The following is a 17,667-nucleotide window of genomic DNA, read 5'->3' as shown; positions in this document are numbered from 1 at the left end:
GTGTATCATGCTGGAAATTCTAGTAAAAAGTACCAGAAAAACAACAACCAAAAAGCATGGTCCTACTTATGTGGTCTTTTAATGTTGTTCTCTAAATGTATCTATATCAAAGCACATATGAAACATGATTTTAATTCTTATTAATGGTATATACGTTTTAATATCATTTAAAAATGATAAACTACAAATAACACACAAGATGGAGGAGGACAAAGTAGGTGGTTTGAAATAATGTTTTATTATCAGCAGATAATTCAGCAATAACTGGTGTCTAAATACTTCATTATAGAGAGTAATGGTCGGCCTTATTTAATAGAGGTTAAACATCCATTTAAAAAAAATCTCTGCTCAAAAATTCTATAACTCATTAACAAGAGATGAGAGCAAGTAAGCACCACCACATTGTCTGTTTTTGTGGGGAATAAAAACAAGAACACTTCCCTGTCAAACACTTCCCTGTCATCAAACACTTCCCTGTCACTTCCCTGTCACTTCCCTGTCAAACACTTCCCTGTCATCAAACACTTCCCTGTCACTTCCCTGTCACTTCCCTGTCACTTCCCTGTCAAACACTTCCCTGTCAAACACTTCCCTGTCAAACACTTCCCTGTCAAACACTTCCCTGTCAAACACTTCCCTGTCACTTCCCTGTCACTTCCCTGTCAAACACTTCCCTGTCACTTCCCTGTCACTTCCCTGTCAAACACTTCCCTGTCATCAAACACTTCCCTGTCACTTCCCTGTCACTTCCCTGTCACTTCCCTGTCACCAGCTACAGGAAACCCTAAGTAATTAAATCTATGCAATTTTCTAAAGAAACGTGTTGTGATTTTATAAAAAAAGGTTGGAATAAATGGTTTCATTTCCAGTTGAACTCCTAGAGATCCATCATATAGTGTCCTGAAGTCATCAGGAAGTGTCCTGAAGTCATCATTTTGTCTGGAAAAAAAAGAAAAGAAAAATATAGGTAAGTATAAATTGTGAAAACCTTGTAATGCTTTTTATATTCAAATGGTAACTGTGGCTTAACCAGCAATAAAATGTGAGTAAGTGTGATAATGAGGTTGCAGTGACATAGAAAACAACAACATATAGCCTCGGGGTAGACCCATTAGATTTATATGGAACATGAAGATAACCTGAATCCCCTCTGTGTGGGATGACATTCCATGTCTGAAACTCAACAGGTGCTTCAATAGGTCATCAATGCAGTAAAGACACACTGGGACATAAGAATGCATTCTTATATTTATTGTTTTACGCTAATCACATAAACATATATTGCACTTCAAAGCTAAGCAGTGAAAACCTGTGAGGTGGTTATATCCTCCCTCTCACCTTGACCAGAGTGACTGTGAAGCTGTAGAGGAGGGAGATGAGGAAGAGGACCAGGAAGATGCAGGCCATGTTCCAGTTCTCCTCTGCAGTGTCCGCCAGAATGGGATCAGACCTGTTCTCGTCAAAGAAGACCCCCTCCACCTCAAGGAGCTCTACTCAAAATGAAAGAGGAGATTTTCAGTGAGAAAAAGTTGCAGAAACAGGCTAGCCTGGAATCCAAACTGTAATGCTCTACTACAATGATGAAAGAGGCTAGAAAGAGGCTAGCATCAGGAACATGTTCTTGTATCAGAATTGAGTGAACAGACAGAGAGACACCTGGTTTGGATATGTTCAGGGCCAGAGTCTGGGTGGTGTGGGTCACCCTGCAGGTGTAAACAGCCCCCGGTGCCCAGTCCTGGTGTGCCAGGCTAAGGTGGCTCCTGATGCCGAACATTCCTCCTGGTGCCCTGTAGGGGGTGCTAGTGTTGTTGTTCCACAGCTCTGTGACGTTGTCCAGCAGCCAGGTGATGTTGATGTCTGAAGGGCTGAAGCCAAGCACCAGGCAGACGAGCTCACTGGGACCCTGGAGCAGGGTTGCTGTTGGTGCGGTGGGGGTCACTGAGCCTGGAGAGAGAGAGATAGCGAGAGTCATGGAAGGAGAGACTGGAGTGGATGAGACTAGGGAGAGAGGGGGCTGTATGACTGATAGTCTGGAAGAGAAACTGGGTGGAAAGAGGGGGGGGGGTGCTGCATGACTGATAGTCTGGGAGGGGAGAGAGGGGGCTGCATGACATAGTCTGAGAGAGAAACTGAGTAGAGCATGGATGCTGGATTAGGACAGGGGTAATGGTATTTGATCATGGGAAAACTAGGTTGGAGTCATTCAAACTCGTTTTTCAAAAACTCCACACATTTCTTGTTAACAAACTATAGTTTTGGCAAGCCGGTTCGGACATCTACTCCGTGCATTACACAAGTTATATTTCCAAAAATTGTTTACAGATTATTTCACTTATAATTCACTGTATCACAATCCCAGAACAATAGCAAATAACCCTGTGAAGCTGCTGGAGGAAACAGATACAAAAGTATCTATATCCACAGTAAAACGAGTCCTATATCAACATAACCTGAAAGGCCTCCCAGCAAGGAAGAAGCCACTGCTCCAAAACCGCCATAAAAAAGCCAGACTACGATTTGCAACTGCACATGGGGAGAAAGATCATACTTTTTTGGAGAAATGTCCTCTGGTCTGGTGTAAAAAAAATAGAACAGTTTGGCCATAATTACCGTCGTAATAGTTGGAGGAAAGGGAGTGGGAAAGCTTCCGGGGGGGGGGGGGGGCTGTGCATATTTGTAAACAAAAGCTGGTGCACGGAATCTATCGAAGTCTCTAGATCAGGGGTGTCAAAGTCAAATGGACGGAGGGCCAAATAAAAAAATGTAGCTACAAGCCGAGGGCCGGACTGTTCGAATGTTCATTGAACATTTTTTAAATGACGCATATAGTCTAGTGAACCTAATTGAACCTACTGAAAACCTAACAAATATATTCCAATATGATCAGATAAATAAAGCAATATTTTCTTATGGCTCTGTCAGTAATCTTTAATTTTCAACAGACACAAAAGACAAATTTCCTTTATATAAAAATCCCCATAACATGAACATTAAATGAAAGAAACCGGTATTCAAGGCACCATCAGTAGCCTATATTTTCTATTTTAGCAAAAGTGGGCTAAATTTACTTCAAAGAAAAAAACAATAATAGCAATTTTCTATCATCCACTCAACTGAAATATTTTAAAAATATAATTGGATTGAAATACAATAAAATAAAGTGCAAAAATCTATTAATCAAAAACAACACTTTGTTTAAGGAGAAGTAACATGCAGTGAAAACAAATATTAAACTTTAACTTTTAAACTTGAACTGAGTAAAAACTCTAAATATGTGATTGCACAGTAATGTTCACTTGTTTGAGGTTGAGGGTGATACTTGGTGGTGTCCCATCTTTTCCACAAGTTCATCAATGTTCGGGGTAAGGCTCTGAGCTGAGGAAATCCTCAGAATTGAGTGGAGGTGTTCAGCAGTAAGTCGACTTCTGTGTGATGTTTTGTTCAAGTTCATCAAAGAAAACAGTTGTTCACACAGGTATGTGCTGCCAAACATAGACAACGTTTGAGCAGCCTGGATGCGCAGCTGGGGCATTGTGTCGGGAGGAAACGGGCGAACTCCGCAGCACCCACTGCCGCATATTTTGCCCTCAGTGCATCATTGCATTGGAGGTCAATCAACTCCATTTGGAGGTTTGGTGGTGAGCTTTCCACGTCAACAGCAAATGGGTTACCGAGCAGTTCCAACCTGCTTTTTTGTGCTTCAAAGTCAGCAAATCGGCATCGAAAGTCAGCGGCAAGCATACCTATTTTATCAGCCAACTGTGCGCTCGGGAACGCACTGGTAGAGAGCTTCTCTTTCATGGTCTGGCAGCTGGGAAAGTGGCTCAAATTTTCTTTCCGCATCTGCGTCTCCCACAGAGTCAGTTTGGTTTTAAATGCCTTCACTGTACTGTACATATCAGAGATGACACGATCCCGACCCTGCAGCTGCAAGTTCATTGCATTCAGATGACTCGTAATGTCACACAGAAAAGCCATTTCACACAGAAACATTTCGTCTCGGAGTTGTGTTGTGTCTTTCCCTTTGCTGTCCAAGAACAGACAAATCTCCTCACGAAGCTCGAAACATCTTTGAAGCACCTTTCCCTGGCTTAGCCATCGCACCTCTGTGTGATAAGGCAAATCACCATGCTCCGTTTCTAACTCCGTCAGAAATGCCTTGAACTGGCGGTGATTCAAACCTTTGGCTCTGATAAAGTTAACTGTGCGCGTGATGATGCTCATTACATGCTCCATTTTCAAGGCTTTACCGCACAACGCTTCCTGGTGTATGATACAATGATAAGCTGTCAGCTCACCTGTCGCGTTTTCCTCTTGCATCTTTTCCCGTATCTTCCCCACCAGTCCGCTCCTGTGTCCACACATCGCAGGTGCTCCGTCGGTTGTCAAACCCACGAGTTTTTCCCAAGGCAGCTCCATCTCATTTACACATCTTGACACCTCTTCATACAAATCATGCCCCGTAGTTGTGCCATGCATAGGACGTAAAGCCAAAAACTCCTCTGTCACGCTTAGGCTGGAGTCCACTCCGCGGATGAAAATTGACAACTGGGCAATGTCAGAAATGTCGGTGCTCTCATCCACAGCCAAGGAATATGCAATGAAATCTTTTCCCTTTTTCACAAGCTGCTCTTTTAGATTGATGGACAACTGGTCTACTCTCTCGGCAATGGTGTTTCTGCTCAGACTCACATTTAAAAAGAGTTGCCTTTTTTCTGGGCAAACTTCGTCACAAACTTTAATCATGCAGTTTTTGATGAAATCCCCTCCGTAAATGGCCGGGCTGATTTAGCGATCTCTTCTGCCAAAATAAAACTGGCCTTGACAGCAGCCTGGCCTTGTGATTTGGCTTTTTGAACAGAGCCTGTCGAGATTTGAGGCCTCGTTTTAATTCCTCTGCCTTTTGTAGCCTTTGTTCCATGTCCATATTCTTGTTTTTGTCCGCGTGTTTCGTTTCATAATGTCGTCTCAGATTATACTCTTTCAGTACCGCCACACTTTCTCCACACAGAAGACACACAGGTTTTCCAGCTACCTCCGTGAACAAATACTCCGACTCCCACCTTGTTTGAAACCCCCGGTTCTCAGTGTCCACCTTCCGTTTTGCCATTTTTGATGGGTATCTGAAAGTTAATTTTACTGTGATGCTGACAACTGCTGTGCCAATAAATATTGAAATGAAGCAGCCTACTGCTCGGTGCGTCACCGTTGCATTGTGGGAAATGTAGTATTGGTGCGTGTAAAAGATCTGCGGGCTGCCGGCTTGCTGCGGTCTGCGGGCCGGTTCTAATAACAAATCAAGATCATCCCAGGGGCCGTAAAAAACCTTCTCGCGGGCCGGATGTGGCCCGCGGGCCTTGACTCTGACATATGTGCTCTAGATGTATCTTGTGATAAATTGCAGACCACACTATCTGCATAGAAAGTTTTCAGCTATACTTTTGGTGGCTGTTTAGTTACCACCACAAACGGATGCTGAAACTAAGATTGCACTCAGTCAGCTGTATAAGGAAATAGGCAAACAAGAAACCGCTCACCCAGAGGTGGCGCTTGTCTTATGTGGCAGGACATACAAACAATTTAGACTACAAAAGGCGCAAGCTGCCCAGTGACACGAGCCTACCAGACGAGCTTAATCACTTCTATGCTCGCTTCGAGGCTAGCAAAACTGAGGCATGCATGAGAGCATCAGCTGTTCCAGACGACTGTGTGATCACACTCTCTGTAGCCGACGTGAGTAAGACCTTTAAACAGGTCAACATTCACAAGGCTGCGGAGTCAGAAGGATTACCAGGACGTGTGCTCCGGGCATATGCTGATCAACTGGCAGGTGTCTTCACTGACATTTTCAACATGTCCCTGATTGAGTCTGTAATACCAACATGTTTCAAGCAGACCACCATAGTCCCTGTGCCCAAGAACACAAAGGCAACCTTCCTAAATGACTACAGAACTGTAGCACTCATGTCCGTAGCCATGAAGTTTGTTGAAAGGTTGGTAATGGCTCACATCAACACCGTTATCCCAGAAACCTTAGACCCACTCCAATTTGCATACTTCCCAAACAGATCTATGGATGATGCAATCTCTATTGCACTCCACACTGCCCTTTCCTACTTGGACAAAAGGAACACCTATGTGAGAATGCTATTCATTGACTACAGCTCAGGGTTCCACACCATAGTTCCCTCAAAGCTCATCACTAAGCTAAGGATCCTGGGACTAAACACCTTCTTTTAAGCTGAATCCTGGACTTCCTGACGGGCTGTCCCCAGGTGGTGAGGGTAGGTAGCAACACATCTGCCACACTGATCCTCAACACTGGAGTCTCCCAGGGGTGCGTGCTCAGTCCCTTCCTGTACTCCCTGTTCACTCATGACTGTACGGCCAGGCACAACTCCAACACCATCATTAAGTTTGCAGACGACACGACAGTGTTAGGCCTGATCATGGACAGCGACGAGACAGCCTATAGGGAGGAGGTCAGAGACCTGCCTGGTGGTGCCAGAATAATAACCCATCCGTCAATGTAACCAAGACTAAGGAGATAATTGTGGACTACAGGAAAAGGAGGACCGAGCACACCCCCATTCTCATCGACGGGGCTGTTGTGGAGCAGGTTGAGAGCTTCAAGTTCCTTGGTGTCCACATCACCAACAAACTTGAATGGTCCAAAGACACCAAGACAGTCGTGAAGAGGGCACGATAAAGCCAATTTCACCCCAGGAAACTAAAAAGATTTGGCATGGGTCCTCAGATCCTCAAAAGGTTCTACAGCTGCAACATCAAGAGCATTCTGACTGGTGGCATCACTGCCTGGTACAGCAATTGCTCGGCCTCTGACCGCAAGGCACTACAGAGGTTAGTGCCTATGGCCCAGTACATCACTGGGGCTAAGCTGCCTGCCATCCAGGACCTCTACACCAGGCGGTGTCAGAGAGAAGGCCCTAAAAATTGTCAAAGACCCTAGTCACCTCAGTCTTAGCCTGTTCTCTCTACTATAGCATGGTAAGCTGTACCGGAGTGCCAAGTCTCGGACAAAAAAGGCTTCTCAACAGTTTTTACCCCCAAGCCAATAGACTCCTGAGCAGGTAATCAAATGGCTACTCTGACTATTTGCATTGTGTTCCCCCCCCAACCCCTCTTTTACGCTGTTGCTACTCTCTGTTTATCATATGTGAATAGTCACTTTAACAATACTTTCATGTACATACTACCTCAATTGGCCCAACCATCAGTGCCCCCGCACATTGGCAAACTGGGCTATCTGCATTGTGTCCTGCCACCTGCCACCCGCCAACCCATCTGTTACGCTACTGCTACTCTCTGTTTATCATATATGCATAGTCACTTTAACCATATCTACACGTACATACTACCTCAATGAGTCTGACTAACCGGTGTCTGTATGTAACCTCGCTACTGTTATAGCCTCGCTACTGTTATAGCCTCACTAATGTTATAGCCTCGCTACTGTTATAGACTCGCTACAGTTATAGCCTCGCTACTGTTATAACCTCGCTACTGTTATAGCCTCGCTACTGTTATAGACTCGCTACTGTTATAGCCTCGCCACTGTTATAGCCTCGCCACTGTTATAGCCTCGCCGCAGTTATAGCCTCGCCACTGTTATAGCCTCGCCACTATTATAGCCTCGCCACTGTTATAGCCTCGCCACTGTTATAGCCTCGCCACTGTTACAGCCTCGCCACTGTTATAGCCTCGCCACTGTTATAGCCTCGCCACTGTTATAGCCTCGCCACTGTTATAGCCTCGCCACAGTTATAGCCTCGCCACTGTTATAGCCTCGCCACTGTTATAGCCTCGCCACTGTTATAGCCTCGCCACTGTTATAGCCTCGCCACAGTTATAGCCTCGCCACTGTTATAGCCTCGCCACTGTTATAGCCTCGCCACTGTTATAGCCTCGCCACAGTTATAGCTTCGCCACAGTTATAGCCTCGCTACTGTTATAGCCTCGCTACTGTTACAGCCTCGCTACTGTTATAGACTCGCTACTGTTATAGCCTTGCCACTGTTATAGCCTCACCGCAGTTATAGCCTCGCTAGTGTTATAGACTCGCTACAGTTATAGCCTCGCTACTGTTATAGACTCGCTACTGTTATAGCCTCGCCGCAGTTATAGCCTCGCCGCAGTTATAGCCTCGCTACTGTTATAGCCTCGCCACTGTTATAGACTCGCTACAGTTATAGCCTCGCTACAGTTATAGCCTCGCCACTGTTATAGACTCGCTACAGTTATAGCCTCGCTGCAGTTATAGCCTCGCTACTGTTATAGCCTCGCTACTGTTATAGCCTCGCCACTGTTATAGACTCGCTACAGTTATAGCCTCGCTGCAGTTATAGCCTCGCTACTGTTATAGCCTCGCTACTGTATATAGCCTCGCTACTGTTATAGCCTCGCTGCAGTTATAGCCTCGCTACTGTTATAGCCTCGCTACTGTTATAGCCTCGCTACTGTTATAGCCTCGCTGCAGTTATAGCCTCGCTACTGTTATAGCCTCGCTACTGTTATAGCCTCGCTACTGTTATAGCCTCGCTCTGTACATAGTCTCGCTACTGCTATTTTTCACTGTATTTTTAATGTTGTTTTTCTTTCTTTACTTAGCTATTGTTCACTGAATCCCTTTTTTTGCACTGTTTGTTAGAGCCTATAAGTCAGCATTTCACTGGAAGGTCGACATCTGTTGTATTTGACGCACGTGACAAAAAAACTCTGTTTTGATTTGATTTGCTGTGTTGTCATGTGTTGCTGCCTTGCTATGTTGTTGTCTTAGGTCTCTCTTTATGTAGTGTTGTGTTACCTCTCTTGTTGTGATGTGTGTTTTGTCCTATATTTATATTTTATTTTTTATTCATTTGTAATCCCAGACCCCATCCCCACAGGAGGCCTTTTGCCTTTTTGGTAGGTCGTCGTTAAATAAAGGTTCAATAAAATAAAATAAAAATATATGATCACGAAGTTCCATTCTAACCTTTAAGATTACTGGTCTTCTCTGTGGAGTTGAAGCAGCGATGTTCAGCTCTGCATGTTATTGTGTTCAGGGTTTTCCATTGGCTTGAGGAAAGAGTCAGGTTACTGCTGATGCTCTGAGTTGTCCTGCTGGCCTGGTTCACTGGGGTCCTACTGGTTGGGTCTTTTCCATCCAGAAGCCAGGACACTTTGGCGTCATACGCAGAGTGGACCACACATGTAGCTGTTACCTCAGTCTGTGTCATCACTGTCCTGAATCTGGGAGTCTCCAGGTGGATGGATGGAGTAGACGAGGGAAAAGCTGAGAGCAAAACAGATGAGTGTGGAAATAAAATCGTTTTTTATACTCCAAGGTAATTAGGTTATGATTTATGACTTTTGAAGTAAACTTTAAACAGGTAAGGCGCTTCTGTAAGTTTACAAACTACCTGTGCATAAACTGGTGCTCTTCCTGACAGTTTTCTGAAGATCTTTGTCATCTACCTCACAGATGAAGACCTTCCCCTCATTCCACTCCTGCTGTGTTACTGTGATATGACTGGTTAGTGCCACATGTCCGTCTTCCCCCATCCTTATCTCATTGTCTGCTGCAGACCTCTGTTCAGACCCAGAGAGCCACTTGATTTTAGGGTTGAAGCCCCACCCAGAACACATGAGTTTCTGGGTCCCTGAGCCAGACGACTCCTCACTGGGGACAAGAAGGATTTCCATGGACAGTTCACCTGGAAAGAACACCATTTCCTTTTTCAATTTTAGCCCTGGAGTGCTGAATGAATATCATGCAACAAACAATGGAAACATAATTTCATGTAGGTAGGTCTTTCTACATTTTCAAGCATTTGAGAAGGTATAATTGGGTCAGATGAGAGAAGTTCACTCACCAAAAAGCTTGACTTTGGAGCTAGACACCAAGCTGTTGGAGAAACCTTGGTTAACTTTACAGGTGAAAGTGTTGTCTGTCTTCCAGTGTGATTTGGGGATAGAGAACCGTCTGGTGAGTGAATGGGGGCCTTTGGAGGCAGGCAGATCCACATACTGTTTCTCAGGGAAATCAACCCCATTGGCCTGAAAGGTGACATAGAGGTCACTGGAGGAGAGTTGTGTGATGGCACACTCCAGCACAGCACTGTCTCCCTTCAGTAACTCTGGGAGAGACCTCCTGATCAGAACTGTGGGAGTGCTGCTCACTGCAGGTCCTGGAGAACACACACACAGAGGAGAGGGGTAAACAGGAGAAAGGAACACTGATCTGGCTTCAGTGTCAATAATCTCTACTTTTTATGGGGGAGGACAGAAGAATACTGCATGTTTTGCTGTACTTCTCTCTGTATATATCTTCATTCAAAGACTCAATAATGGACACTCTTACTGACAGTTGTGGCTGCTTTATGTGATGTATTGTTGTCTCTACCTTCTTGCCCTTTGTGCTGTTGTCTGTACCCAATAATGTTTGTACCATGTTTTGTGCTGCTACCATGTTGTGTTGCCACCATGTTGTTGTTATGTTGTGTTGCTACCAATGGCGCAGGAAGAAATGGCAGCTGTTTTACAGGCGCCCAACCAATTGTGCTATTATGTGGGGATTTTTTGCTTATTAAACTTTAACTTATTTTGTATATAATGATTCTGCAACCGTATCTTACGGCAAGAAAGAGCTTCTGGATATCAGGACAGCGATCACTCACCTCGGATTAGACAAAGAATTTTTCTTCAACAAGCAGGACGCACAGGACATTCTCAGAACACCCGACAAGGCCAACATCCCAGTTATTTGCAAGTGAAAGAGACGCAGGTACAGAGGACACAGAGCGGGGTGCCTCGTAAGGATCCGTAGAAAGCGAGTGGGAAAGCTGCCATTACCGTCCATATTACTCGCCAACGTGCCATCATTGGACAATAAATTAGACGAGGTACTATCACAAATATCATAAGATGTAATATCTTATGTTTCACGGAATCGTGGCTGAATGATGACATGGATATTCAGCTAGCGGGAAATACGCTGCACCAGCAAAATAGAACTGCACACTCCGGTATGATGAGGGGGGGGGTCTGTGCATATTTGTAAACAAAAGCTGGTGCACGAAATCTTAGGAAGTCTCTAGATTTTGCTTGCCTGAAGTAGGGGATATTGTGATAAATTGCAGACTGCACTATCTGCCTAGAATGTTTTCAGCTATACTTTTCATGGCTGTTTATTTACCACCACAAACGGATGCTTTCACTAAGACCGCACTCAGTCAACTGTATAAGGTAATAAGCAAACAAGAAACCGCTCACCCAGAGGTGAACTTAAATCAGTTCTTCCTAATTTCTATCAACATGTCAAATGAGCAACCAGAGGGAAAACAATCCTAGATCATCTGTACTCCACACACAGAGACGTGTACAAAGCTCTCCCTTGCCCTACATTTGGTAAATCTGACCACAATTCTATCCTCCTGATTCCTGCTTACAAGTAAAAATTAAAGCAGGAAGCACCAATGACTCGGTCTATACAAAAGTGGTCAGATGAAGCAGATGCTAAACTACAGGACTGTTTTGCTATCACAGTCTTGAACATGTTCCGGGATTCTTCTGATGGCATTGAGGAGTTCACCACATCAGTCCCTAGCTTTATCAATAAGTGCATTGAGGATATTGTCCCCACAGTAACTGTACGTACATACCCCAACCAACCAGAAGTCATGGATTACAGGCAACATTCGCACTGAGCTAAAGGGTAGAGCTGCCGCTGTCAAGGTGCGGGACTCTAACCCGGAAGCTGATAAGAAATTCCTCTATGTCCTCTGATGAACCAACAAACAGGCAAAGCGTCAATACAGGGCCAAGATTGAATCATACTACACCGGCTCTGATGCTTGTCTTATGTGGCAGGGCTTGCAAACTATTATAGACTACAAAGGGAAGCACAGCCGTGAGCTGCCCAGTGACACAAGCCTACCAGACGAGCTAAATCACTTCTATGCTCGCTTCGAGGCAAGCAACACTGAGGCATGCATGAGAGCATAAGCTGTTCCGGACGACTGTGTGATCACACTCTCCGTAGCCGACGTGAGTAAGACCATTAAACAGGTCAACATACACAAGGATGCGGGGCCAGACGGATTACCAGGACGTGTGCTCCGGCATGTGCTGACCAACTGGCAGGTGTCTTCACTGACATTTTCAACATGTCCCTGATTGAGTCTGTAATACCAACATGTTTCAAGCAGACCACCGTAGTCCCTGTGCCCAAGAACACGAAGGCAACCTGCCTAAATGACTACAGAACCGTAGCACTCACGTCCGTAGCCATGAAGTGCTTTGAAAGGCTGGTCATGGCTCACATCACCTCCATTATTCCAGAAACCCTAGACCCACACCAATTTGCATACTGCCCAAACAGATCTATGGATGATGCAATCTCTATTGCACTCCACACTGCCCTTTCCCACCTGGACAAAAGGAACACCTATGTTAGAATGCTATTCATTGACTACAGCTCAGAGTTCCACACCATAGTACCCTCAAAGCTCATCACTATGCTAAGGATCCTGAGACTGAACACCTCCTTCTACAACAGGATCCTGAACTTCCTGACGGGCTGCCCACAGGTGGTGAGGGTAGGTAGCAACACATCTGCTACGCTGATCCCCAACACTGGAGCACCCCAGTGGTGCGTGCTCAGTCCCCTCCTGTACTCCCTGTTCACCCACGACTGCATGGCCATGAACAACTCCAACACCATCATTAAGTTGGCCGACAACACGACAGTGGTAGGACTGATCATGGACAACGACGAGACAGCCTATAGGGAGTATGACGACCCTCCCACTCTGTCTGCCGAATTCTTTCTCTTTGCCCTTGTTTTCCTTAATAGGATGTCGGTGGGCGGAGCCGGGAGGGTCGTCAGAGAAATGGGACAAACCTGGGCTCAGGTGTGTCCCAGAATAAATACACCACTGCTCCATTCATGGAGGAGACTCTCTCCATGCAGACACAGACAGATTTGGTTGTTGCGTTTTTGTAGCTATTTGGTTTACATGAATTGGCACCTTTCAACACCCCTCATCATCACATGTATGCACGCGACAACTCACTTACACTACTGACTACTGACTAAACACACCATTGTTAATTGTATTTACTTTACTTCAGTTAATACATATATTTTGCTAATTCTTTATCTCCACATTGTCTCCCTTTTTGTTACGGGCTTAGAGCCAGTTCGTGACAGGAGGAGGTCAGAGACCTGGCCGGGTGGTGCCAGAATAACAAGCTATCCCTCAACTTAACCAAGACTAAGGAGATGATTTTGGACTACAGGAAAAGGAAGACCGAGCACACCCCCATTCTCATCGATGGAGCTCTAGTGGAGCAGGTTGAGAGCATCAAGTTCCTTGGTGTCCACATCACCAACAAACTTGAATGGTCCAAACACCCGAAGACAGTCGTGAAGAGGGCACGACAAAGCCTATTCCCCCTCAGGAAACAAAAGATATTTGGCATGGGTCCTAAGATCCTCAAAAGGTTCTACAGCTGCAAAATCGAGAGCATCTGACTGGTTGCATCACTTCCTGGTACGGAAATTGCTCGGCCTCTGACCGCAAGGCACTACAGAGGTTAGTGCGTATGGACCAGTACATCACTGGGGCTACGCTGCCTGCCATCCAGGACCTCTACACCAGGCAGTATCAGAGGAAGGCCCTAAAAATTGACAAAGACCCCAGTCACCCCAGTCATAGACTGTTCTCTCTCCTACTATAGCATGGCAAGCGATACCGGATTGCCAAGTCAGGACAAAAAGGCTTCTCAACAGTTGGTACCCCCAAGCCAATAGACTCCTGAAAAGGTAATCAAATGGCTATTCAGACTATTTGCATTGTGTGCCACCTACCACCCGCCAAACCCCTCTTTTACATTTCTTCTACTTGCTGTTCATCATTTATGCATAGTCACTTTAATTATACATTCATGTACATATTACCTCAATTGGCCGAACCATCAGTGCCCCGCACATTGGCAAACTGGGCTATCTGCATTGTGTCCTGCCACCTGCCACCCCTGCCAACCCATCTGTTACGCTACTGCTACTCTCTGTTTATCATATATGCATAGTCACTTTAACCATATCTACACGTACATACTACCTCAATGAGTCTGACTAACCTGTGTCTGTATGTAACCTCGCTACTGTTATAGCCTCGCAACTGTTATAGCCTCGCTACTGTTATAGCCTCGCTACTGTTATAGTCTCGCTACTGTTATAGCCTTGCTACTGTTATAGCCTCGCAACTGTTATAGCCTCGCTACTGTTATAGCCTCGCAACTGTTATAGCCTCGCTACTGTTATAGCCTCGCTATTGTTATAGCCTCGCTACTGTTATAGCCTCGCTACTGTTATAGCCTCGCTACTGTTATAGCCTCGCTCTGTACATAGCCTCGCTACTGTTATAGCCTCGCTACTGATATAGCCTCGCTACTGTTATAGCCTCGCTACTGTACATAGCCTCGCTACTGTACATAGCCTCGCTACTGTTATAGCCTCGCTACTGATATAGCCTCGCTACTGTTATAGCCTCGCTACTGTTATAGCCTCGCTACTGTTATAGCCTCGCTCTGTACATAGCCTCGCTACTGTTATAGCCTCGCTACTGATATAGCCTCGCTACTGTTATAGCCTCGCTACTGTACATAGCCTCGCTACTGTACATAGCCTCGCTACTGTTATAGCCTCGCTACTGATATAGCCTCGCTACTGTTATAGCCTCGCTACTGTTATAGACTCGCTACTGATATAGCCTCGCTACTGTTATAGCCTCGCTACTGTTATAGCCTCGCTACTGATATAGCCTCGCTACTGTTATAGCCTCGCTACTGTTATAGCCTCGCTACTGTACATAGCCTCACTACTGTGGTCCTTCTGTAGCTCAGTTGGTAGAGCATGGCGCTTGTAACGCCAGGGTAGTGGGTTCGATCCCCGGGACCACCCATACGTAGAATGTATGCACACATGACTGTAAGTCGCTTTGGATAAAAGCGTCTGCTAAATGGCATATATTACTATTATTATTACTGTTATAGCCTCGCTACTGTTATAGCCTCGCTACTGTTATAGCCTCGCTCTGTACATAGCCTCGCTACTGCTATTTTTCAATGTCTTTTTACAGTTGTTTTTCTTTCTTTACTTACCTATTGTTCACTGAATCCCTTTTTTGCACTGTTTGTTAGAGCCTGTAAGTCAGCATTTCACTGTAAGGTCGACATTTGTTGTTTTTGACACGTGACAAAAAAACTCTGTTTTGATTTGATTTGCTGTGTTGTCATGTGTTGCTGCCTTGCTATGTTGTTGTCTTAGGTCTCTCTTTATGTAGTGTTGTGTTACCTCTCTTGTTGTGATGTGTGTTTTGTCCTATATTTATATTTTATTTTTTATTCATTTGTAATCCCAGACCCCATCCCCACAGGAGGCCTTTTGCCTTTTTGGTAGGTCGTCGTTAAATCGTTAAATAAGAATTTGTTCTTAACTGACTTGCCAAGTTAAATAAAGGTTCAATAAAATGTAAAAAAAATACAAATATATGATCACGAAGTTCCATTCTAACCTTTAAGATTACTGGTCTTCTCTGTGGAGTTGAAGCAGCGATGTTCAGCTCTGCATGTTATTGTGTTCAGGGTTTTCCATTGGCTTGATGAAAGAGTCAGGTTACTGCTGATGCTCTGAGTTGTCCTGCTGGCCTGGTTCACTGGGGTCCTACTGGTTGGGTCTTTTCCATCCAGAAGCCAGGACACTTTGGCGTCATACGCAGAGTGGACCACACATGTAGCTGTTACCTCAGTCTGTGTCATCACTGTCCTGAATCTGGGAGTCTCCAGGTGGATGGATGGAGTAGACGAGGGAAAAGCTGAGAGCAAAACAGATGAGTGTGGAAATAAAATTGTTTTTTATACTCCAAGGTAATTAGGTTATGATTTATGACTTTTGAAGTAAACTTTAAACAGGTAAGGCGCTTCTGTAAGTTTACAAACTACCTGTGCATAAACTGGTGCTCTTCCTGACAGTTTTCTGAAGATCTTTGTCATCTACCTCACAGATGAAGACCTTCCCCTCATTCCACTCCTGCTGTGTTACTGTGATATGACTGGTTAGTGCCACATGTCCGTCTTCCCCCATCCTTATCTCATTGTCTGCTGCATACCTCTGTTCAGACCCAGAGAGCCACTTGATCTTAGGGTTGAAGCCCCACCCAGAACACATGAGTTTCTGGGTCCCTGAGCCAGACGACTCCTCACTGGGGACAAGAAGGATTTCCATGGACAGTTCACCTGGAAAGAACACCATTTCCTTTTTCAATTTTAGCCCTGGAGTGCTGAATGAATATCATGCAACAAACAATGGAAACATAATTTCATGTAGGTAGGTCTTTCTACATTTTCAAGCATTTGAGAAGGTATAATTGGGTCAGATGAGAGAAGTTCACTCACCAAAAAGCTTGACTTTGGAGCTAGACACCCAGCTGTTGGAGTAGCCTTGGTTCACTTTACAGGTGAAAGTGTTGTCTGTCTTCCAGTGTGATTTGGGGATAGAGAACCGTCTGGTGAGTGAATGGGGGCCTTTGGAGGCAGGCAGATCCACATACTGTTTCTCAGGGAAATCAACCCCATTGGCCTGAAAGGTGACATAGAGGTCACTGGAGGAGAGTTGTGTGATGGCACACTCCAGCACAGCACTGTCTCCCTTCAGTAACTCTGGGAGAGACCTCCTGATCAGAACTGTGGGAGTGCTGCTCACTGCAGGTCCTGGAGAACACACACACACAGAGGAGAGGGGTAAACAGGAGAAAGGAACACTGATCTGGCTTCAGTGTCAATAATCTCTCCTTTTTATGGGGGAGGACAGAAGAATACTGCATGTTTTGCTGTACTTCTCTCTGTATATATCTTCATTCAAAGATTCAATCTTGGACACTCTTACTGACAGTTGTGGCTGCTTTGTGTGATGTATTGTTGTTTCTAACTTCTTGCCCTTTGTGCTGTTGTCTGTACCCAATAATGTTTGTACCATGTTTTGTGCTGCTACCATGTTGTGTTGCCACCATGTTGTTGTTATGTTGTGTTGCTACCAATGGCGCAGGAAGAAATGGCAGCTGTTTTACAGGCGCCCAACCAATTGTGCTATTATGTGGGGATTTTTCGTGTTATTTGTAAGTTATTTTGTACATAATGTTTCTGCCACCGTATCTTACAGCAAAAAAGAGCTTCTGGATATCAGGACAGCGATCACTCACCTCGGATTAGACAAATAATTTTTCTTCAACACGCAGGACGCACAGGACAATCTCAGAACACCCGACAAGGCCAACATCCCAGTTATTTGCAAGTGAAAGAGACGCAGGTACAGAGGACACAGAGCGGGGTGCCTCGTAAGGATCCGTAGAAAGCGAGTGGGAAAGCTGCCGTTACCGTCCATATTACTCGCCAACGTGCCATCATTGGACAATAAATTAGACGAGGTATGATCACAGACGCGTACAAAGCTCTCCCTTGCCCTACATTTGGTAAATCTGACCATAATTCTATCCTCCTGATTCCTGCTTACAAGCAGAAATTAAAGCAGGAAGCACCAGTGATTCGGTCTTCAAAAAGGTGGTCAGATGAAGCAGATGCTAAACTACAGGACTGTTTTGCTAT

General features: G+C 45.0%; 1 protein-coding gene across 5 annotated transcripts in view; it reads right to left on the bottom strand.

The window, feature by feature from the left end:
* Positions 1-1,338: 1,338 nt before the first annotated feature.
* The window catches only part of LOC124016020, a 113,147-nt gene continuing 96,818 nt past the window's right edge, over positions 1,339-17,667 (bottom strand). For all 5 annotated transcript variants that reach the window (XM_046331539.1, XM_046331538.1, XM_046331540.1 and 2 more), the window contains 7 exons: positions 16,462-16,776; positions 16,006-16,302; positions 15,582-15,881; positions 9,876-10,190; positions 9,420-9,716; positions 8,996-9,295; positions 1,339-1,944 (listed from right to left, as the gene is read on the bottom strand). In XM_046331539.1, the coding sequence (XP_046187495.1) occupies positions 1,481-1,944; positions 8,996-9,295; positions 9,420-9,716; positions 9,876-10,190; positions 15,582-15,881; positions 16,006-16,302; positions 16,462-16,776 (2,288 nt within the window). In that variant the 3' untranslated portion in view covers positions 1,339-1,480. The remainder of the gene's footprint in view (positions 1,945-8,995; positions 9,296-9,419; positions 9,717-9,875; positions 10,191-15,581; positions 15,882-16,005; positions 16,303-16,461; positions 16,777-17,667) is intronic.

This window comes from Oncorhynchus gorbuscha, linkage group LG26, assembly GCF_021184085.1.
Source record: "Oncorhynchus gorbuscha isolate QuinsamMale2020 ecotype Even-year linkage group LG26, OgorEven_v1.0, whole genome shotgun sequence".
NCBI classification, from domain to species: Eukaryota; Metazoa; Chordata; class Actinopteri; order Salmoniformes; family Salmonidae; genus Oncorhynchus; species Oncorhynchus gorbuscha.
The sequence above is the reverse complement of the archived record's forward strand: the minus strand, read 5'-3'. Positions and strand labels throughout refer to the sequence as shown.